Source organism: Tympanuchus pallidicinctus, unplaced genomic scaffold, assembly GCF_026119805.1.
Source record: "Tympanuchus pallidicinctus isolate F22 unplaced genomic scaffold, pur_lepc_1.0 scaffold47, whole genome shotgun sequence".
Classification (NCBI taxonomy): domain Eukaryota; kingdom Metazoa; phylum Chordata; class Aves; order Galliformes; family Phasianidae; genus Tympanuchus; species Tympanuchus pallidicinctus.
The window spans coordinates 65,915-71,931 of NW_026294766.1; the positions used below are offsets into that span (position 1 = coordinate 65,915).

General features: G+C 65.2%; 2 protein-coding genes across 4 annotated transcripts; one reads left to right on the top strand and one right to left on the bottom strand.

The window, feature by feature from the left end:
- The first annotated feature begins 30 nt into the window (after positions 1 to 30).
- DNAJC14 (DnaJ heat shock protein family (Hsp40) member C14) lies at positions 31 to 2,659 on the top strand. 3 transcript variants are annotated; one of them, XM_052702878.1, is made up of 7 exons: positions 31 to 145; positions 308 to 1,318; positions 1,387 to 1,493; positions 1,641 to 1,760; positions 1,850 to 2,010; positions 2,084 to 2,186; positions 2,305 to 2,659. In XM_052702878.1, exons 2-7 carry the CDS (start codon positions 350 to 352, stop codon positions 2,531 to 2,533), a joined length of 1,689 nt encoding a protein of 562 aa, XP_052558838.1. In that variant the 5' UTR covers positions 31 to 145; positions 308 to 349; the 3' UTR covers positions 2,534 to 2,659. The 3 variants fall into 3 exon arrangements, with proteins under 3 accessions (XP_052558838.1, XP_052558840.1, XP_052558839.1); XM_052702880.1 differs by having other exon boundaries at positions 2,308 to 2,659; XM_052702879.1 differs by having other exon boundaries at positions 67 to 1,318.
- Positions 2,660 to 2,855: 196 nt separating this feature from the next.
- Positions 2,856 to 5,848, bottom strand: ORMDL2 (ORMDL sphingolipid biosynthesis regulator 2). The gene is made up of 4 exons (XM_052702927.1): positions 5,767 to 5,848; positions 4,575 to 4,749; positions 3,653 to 3,804; positions 2,856 to 3,405 (listed from the first exon to the last, which is right to left on the bottom strand). The coding sequence occupies exons 2-4, from the start codon at positions 4,746 to 4,748 to the stop codon at positions 3,270 to 3,272; spliced, it is 462 nt and encodes a 153-aa protein (XP_052558887.1). The 5' UTR covers position 4,749; positions 5,767 to 5,848; the 3' UTR covers positions 2,856 to 3,269.
- Between the last annotated feature and the right edge of the window lie 169 nt (positions 5,849 to 6,017).

Sequence of the window (6,017 nt, forward strand, 5' to 3'; positions counted from 1 at the left end):
AGGGAGGTGACGCACGACGTCGGGCCACGCCCCCGGAAGTGAGCTCGGCGGCTGCGGCGGGCGGGCGGAAGGCGGAAGTGAGGAGCGTGAGGGACCCGGGGGGGGGCGGGAGGCGGTGGCGGACCCCCCCCCCGCGCCGGCACCGGTGAGAGCGGCCCCGGCGGGCGGCGGCACCGCGGAGCCTCCGCTTCGTCCTCCGACCGCCGTAGGCGGCCGCCGTTCCGCTCCCCCGTGCCCGCGGGCCTCCCCGGCTCGGATCCCAACCCTGGCGGCGATCCCGCGGCGCTGAGCCCGCTCCCGGTTGCAGGCACGGGGACGATGGCGGTGACGTAGGGCCCGGGCCGCCGCCATGGCTCAGCCCCCACCGGAGGCCGCGGGGGGCGGCGGCGGCGGCCGGGAGCGTTCAGCCCGGAGCCCCCCGCGCAGCGCCGCCTGGAACGGGGACTGCGGGCCGGAACCGCCCGAAGACGACGGCAACGAGGAAGGAGACGGGGACGGCGCTTCGGCCCCCGACGGGCCCGGTCCTTGCGGCTGCCGGGGGGAGCGAGCCGCGCCCCGGGCTCCACCGCCCCGGGACGGATCCTGCGCTCTGGGCTGCCGCCGGCGTACCGAGCCCGGCCCCGAGGAGGGCGACGAGGACCCGGGGAGGGCGACCCGGAGGCTGCGGAGGAGACAGCGGCCGCGTTCCGCCCCGAAGGAGAAGGAGGAGAGCGGCCGGGGGCGGCGGGGCGGAGGGGCCCGGTTGAAGGCGTTGCTGGAAGCGGCGCTGAGCCCGCTGTGCTCCTGCCTGAGCGCCGGGATAGGAGGGACGGCACCGGGCGGCGTGCGCGGATGGACGCGGCGAGTCGGCCTGAGGGCGGCCCGGGGGCTGCGGGCGGGCGGCGAGCTGGCGCTGCGGCTGCTGTGGATGCTGTGCGCGCTGCTGCTGTTGCTCCTCGTGCTGCTGCTGGGCGCGCTGCGGCTCTGCTGGCGTCTGTTGGCCGCCGGCGTGAGCGCGCTGGGCAGGACCCGGCTGGCGGAGCTGCTCGATTCCGCCGTCCTCCGCCGGACGCGCGGGTTCCTCGGGGTGAATGGGACTTGGTGGCGCCTCTGGGCCCGGTGGCGGAGGTGGCGAAGCGCACCCGAGGAGCTGCGGGCGGGGGATGCCGTGCCCGGCTGCGACGTGGGAGCTCCCGGCAGCTCCGCGGAGGAGGTGTCCCGGCTGCTGGCCATGGCCGAGGTGCCCGAGGAGGAGCTGAACCCCTTCCAGGCGCTGGGAGTGGAAACGACGGCGTCGGATGCGGAGCTGAGGAAGGCGTATCGCCGGCTGGCCGTGCTGGTGCGTGGCGGCTGCGCGTTGCTCGCGGCCTCGCCGGGATGCAGCGCTGAGTCCTCTGTGCTTTCCAGGTTCATCCGGATAAAAGTGAGCACCCGCGAGCTGAGGAGGCCTTCAAGGTGCTGCGAGCGGCGTGGGACATCGTCAGCAGCCCCGAGAAGAGGAAGGAGTACGAGATGTGAGTGCGCTGCTGTGGGGGTGGGTTGCTGGGAGAAGGGGGGCTGCCAGCTCCAGTTCCTGCCCCAAAGCTCGCGTCTCGGAGGTGCTTTGGCTGCTGGCCCCACGCAGGGCTCTGACCGCGGCTCTGTCCCCGCGGCGGCCGCAGGAAGAGGATGGCAGAGAGCGAGCTGAGCAGATCGGTGAGCGAGTTCCTGAGCCGGCTGCAGGATGACCTGAAGGAGGCCATGAACACCATGATGTGCAGCAAGTGCCAGGGCAAGCACAGGTAGGGCCCAGGGCTCCGGCTGCAGGCACAGCGCTCCGGGCCGTCCCTGAAGAGCCGCGCCGGGGGCTGAGATGGCGCTGCTGTTGCAGGAGGTTTGAGATGGACCGCGACCCGCTCAGCGCCCGCTACTGCGCCGAGTGCAGCCAGCTGCACCCCGCCGAGGAGGGCGACCTGTGGGCTGAGTCCAGCCTGCTGGGGCTGAAGATCACCTACTTTGCCGTGATGGACGGCAAGGTCTACGACATCACAGGTGGGCACATCGCGTCCCCGGGCGTCAGCAGGGTGAGCACGAGCCCCCCGTGATGCCGCGTGTCTCCCCACAGAGTGGGCTGGCTGCCAGCGCGTGGGGATCTGCCCCGACACCCACCGTGTCCCCTACCACATCTCCTTCGGGGTGCGGAGTTCTGGCGCGGGTGGGCGGCAGAGGTGAGAGCTGGCAGCGGGATGGGGAACCCTGGGGGCTGGGCAAAGGGGGGGCTCTGTGCGCGGGCACCGGGGCTGCATTGGGACCCCCAGATTCCCACCCGGCTCTGCTTCCCACCAGCAGGAGCACTTCCAAGGGCAGCCCCAGCTCTGCCGCCGACCTGCAGGACTTCTTCACCCGCGTGTTCCAAGGGACCTCAGGACAGGTGCCTGGGGGCTTCCCGCCTCCCCCTGCCCCCACAGCTCCCCAGGGGGCCACAGCTGGGACCACAAGGACCGAGGGGGCCGCCCCCAAGAGTGACACCAAGCACAAGAGGAGGAAGAAGGTGCGCCGGCCCTTCCAGCGCTGAGCTGTGCAGGGCTGCGCGTTGAGGCCCGGCTCGGCGCTCACGGACTCTCCCTGGCCGGGGACGATGGTGCTCTGTTGGGCACTACAAGGGCTCTTCTTTCAAATAAAATCTATTTTTTGTTGTTTTTTCTTTTGTTGTTGTTGTTTTTTTAAACGGATGTACATACTGAAAAGTAATCAGGGAGCTTCTAAGCTGATGTGCCATAGGCGGTGGCACTGCTGGAACCAGCTGAGCCGTAGGACTCCAGAACGGCAACGGGGGCCATGCGGGATGTGCTGCAAGCACTGGGCTGCTGCTTTCCCTTCATGTGAGGACGCTGCTCTGCTCTGTGAGTTCTTTATTACGGACACGTACGAAACATGAAGACAAAGGAGGCGTGGGGTGGTTACTCTTCCCACCAGTCAACAGTTCTCCCCTTCTGAGTGCTTCACCATTGCCATGCAGGGCTTTACCTTAAGGGAAGCACACGTGCAACACGCCTCACTCGCTCCATGCAGCCCCACCGCTCACCTCTTCACCAAAGCACCAAGAGAGAAGGCCTCAGTGAGGCACTCGAAAGAGACGCAGGACTTTGCCAAAGAAGCCCTTGCAAAAAGACCTGCATGCAAACTGCACGGCAGCCCCGCGCCCAGCCCTGCTCCTGCATCCTCCCTGCAGCCCACAGCTCTGCCCAGCCGCCCACCTCCAGCTCCGCCATCCTGTGGGAAGCTCTGCGCGGCACGGTGGGAGCCTGGGCTCAGTATTTGTTGATGCCAAAGACCCTCACGCCGTGGAACTGGGGCAGCTTGGGCAGGAGGACGCTGAGCAGGGAGGCGGTGTTGATCATGAAGTGCGCGGGGTCGTACTTGGTGTAGAAGCTGGTGAGGAGGTAACTGGGGAGGGAGCGAGGTGCAGGTTAGTTCTGCGCCACCCTGCGCTTCCCCAAACCAGCCGTTCTGGCTGAATCGCTGCTGTTTCCTGTATAAAACCCAGCACCTCTCAGCTGAGAGAACTTCCCAAACTCCGGGACCTATCTAGGCCAAGGCTGAGTGCGCTGAATGCACTGAATGCACCAGCAGCAGCCCTCCTAGGGCACCGCCTCGCTCCCCTACGCCTCGTTCAGCACAAAAGGGCACTCACAGCACTACGGGGGAGATGCTGAGGAACTTGCGTGAGGAGGTGCACTGCAGCCCGTAGTCAATCTGCTCCCAGTGCGTCAGCAGCCGATCCTTGCCTTGGTCCGGGGTTTCAAACGGCGTTCCCTTCACTGTGTGCAGCAGCAAATACATGACCTGTGGGTTTCAAGTGAAAGGAGGCAGCAGGTGAACGCAGGATGGGGACACAGGCAGCGGGAACGCTGGGACGGAGCCAAGGAGATGGAGCTGGGCAGCTCCGGGATGCAGAGATTCAGATGGGGCTGCACTCAGTTTTTGCTCCAGGAGAGCAAGGCGGAGGCAAAGCAGCCTGGCCTGTGCCTCAGCAAGAGGTGAGAAGGCAACAGCAGCACATGGGACTGGAGGAAAGGCAGAGAGAGCTGAGAGCTCTGTGCAGAGCCAAGCCACGGGACAGAAATGTGCTGTGTGCTCTCACAGCTGTTTCCCAGGCCAAGGAATCTCTGTCAGCAATGGTTCTCCACAGAAGTGGGTCTGGAAGCATTCATTGAGCCCCAGCACTTCCCATAGCTGGGGACAAGGCGCAGCGCCCAGCACAGCAGTGCTGAAAGGGGAGATGAGAGCAGGACAAGGAGAAATGAAGTTGAAGGAGGGCAGATGGAGGTTGGATGTCAGGGAAGTTGTGTGCTGTGAGAGTGGTGAGGGGCTGAACAGCTGCCCAGAGAGGCTGCGATGCCCTGTTCATCCCTGGAGGGGTTGGAGGCTGGATGGGGCCCTGGGCAGCCTGGGCTGCTGTGAAATGTGGAGGTTGGTGGCCCTGCATTGGTGGGGATTGGAGCTCCGTGATCCTTGGGTCCCTTCCAACCCAACCGTCCTGTGACTCTGTGACACAGCTGACAAACATCAGCTGCACTGTGGCCCTGTGAGGGAGCAGCTGAGCCGTGACTCACCAGGTTGTGGATGACGTTGGTGAGCGTCCACACCACAGGGATGCTGAAGAAGGGGATGCTGAGGAGGATGATGTGAAGCACCGCCACCGAGATGACGTAGGCCAGCCAGATCCCACGGCTGCTCATCACCCGCGTGTTGGGGTTCACCTCGCTGTGTGCCACGCCGACGTTCATCCTACAAGGAACCAAAAGCTTCTGGGCCTCAGTGGTCGCCCCACGCAGAATCACAGAGAATTCATAGAATCATAGAATCACAAGGGTGGAAAGGACCTCCAAGATCATCCAGTCCAACCATTCTCCCATCACCACTGCTGCCACAAGCACTAAGCCGTACCTCACAGCTCCTGATCCCCTTGAGCGCTGCCAGGGACGGCGACTCCACCACCGCCCTGAGCAGCCATTGCAGTGCCTGACCACTGAGAGAAAAAATTCTTCCTCACGTCCAACCCAAACCTCCTCTGGTACAACCTGCAGCCGTTTCCTCGGGTCCTGTTTGTTGCCTGGGAGAAGAGGCCAAACCCCTCCTCACCACAGCCTCCCTTCAGGAAGCTGCAGAGTGCAGGGAGGTCTCCCCTGAGCCTCCTCTTCTCTACACTGAACAACCCCAGCTCCCTCAGCCGCTCCTCATCAGCCTTGTGCTCCAGACCCCTCACCAGTTTCGTTGCCCTTCTCTGGACACGCTCCTCGATGTCTTTCCTGTAGTGAGGGGCCCAAAACTGGGCACAGCACTCGAGGTGCAGCCTCACCAGAGCTGAGCGCAGGGGACGATTCCCTCCCTGCTCCTGCTGCCCAACTGTTTCTAACGCAGGCCAGGATGCTGTTGGCCCTCTTGGCCCCCTGCTCACCGCTGGCTCCTATTCAGCCGAGCACCATCCAGCACCCCAGGTCCATTTCCTCTTCACACTCATCTGACCGCTCAGCCCCGAGCCTGCAGCGCTGCGTGGAATTCCGAGTTGGGAAGGAGACCCCCGCGCTTCTCAGCCCAGCACGGCCCCGATCCCGGCACAACCCACGGAGCGGCACCGCCAGACGTTGGGCCCGGCCTCCCACTTCCCTCCATCAGGGAGGCCGTAGGGTCGGAAAGCAGCCCTAAATCCCGCTGGCTCTTGGCCCCGGCCGCGTCCCTCCGGTCCCTCAGTCCCGCTCCCTTCGATCCCGGTCCCCCGGCTCAGACCCGTTCCCGGCCGTTTACCTCCGGCTCCGCAGACACCGTTACCAGGACCCTGCCCGCCCCGGGCCCGTCTCCAGGAAGTCACCTCACTCCCGACCCGCTGCAACCATTGGCTGCTCCGTGACTTTTCTCCGCTTCCATTGGTCGCTGTGCCTGTCCTTCAGTACCTCCCCTCCCCGCTCCCACCGGCGGACCAATAGCGAGCGCGAGGAGCCAGCGAGAACCGACCAATCGCAAGGAGCGATGTTGAACCGCGGTTTGAAATCACCCGT

Excerpts from the sequence above, each read along its gene's own strand:
- ORMDL2 (XM_052702927.1), bottom strand. The coding sequence starts at position 4,748 with ATGAACGTCGGCGTGGCACACAGCGAGGTGAACCCCAACACGCGGGTG. Across the intron at positions 3,805-4,574 it reads CCAACGTCATCCACAACCTG|GTCATGTATTTGCTGCTGCA; the intron begins GTGAGTCACGGC and ends TGAAACCCACAG. Across the intron at positions 3,406-3,652 it reads AGCATCTCCCCCGTAGTGCT|TTACCTCCTCACCAGCTTCT; the intron begins GTGAGTGCCCTT and ends CTCCCTCCCCAG.
- DNAJC14 (XM_052702878.1), top strand. The coding sequence starts at position 350 with ATGGCTCAGCCCCCACCGGAGGCCGCGGGGGGCGGCGGCGGCGGCCGG. Across the intron at positions 2,011-2,083 it reads CAAGGTCTACGACATCACAG|AGTGGGCTGGCTGCCAGCGC; the intron begins GTGGGCACATCG and ends GTCTCCCCACAG. Across the intron at positions 2,187-2,304 it reads GGCGCGGGTGGGCGGCAGAG|CAGGAGCACTTCCAAGGGCA; the intron begins GTGAGAGCTGGC and ends GCTTCCCACCAG.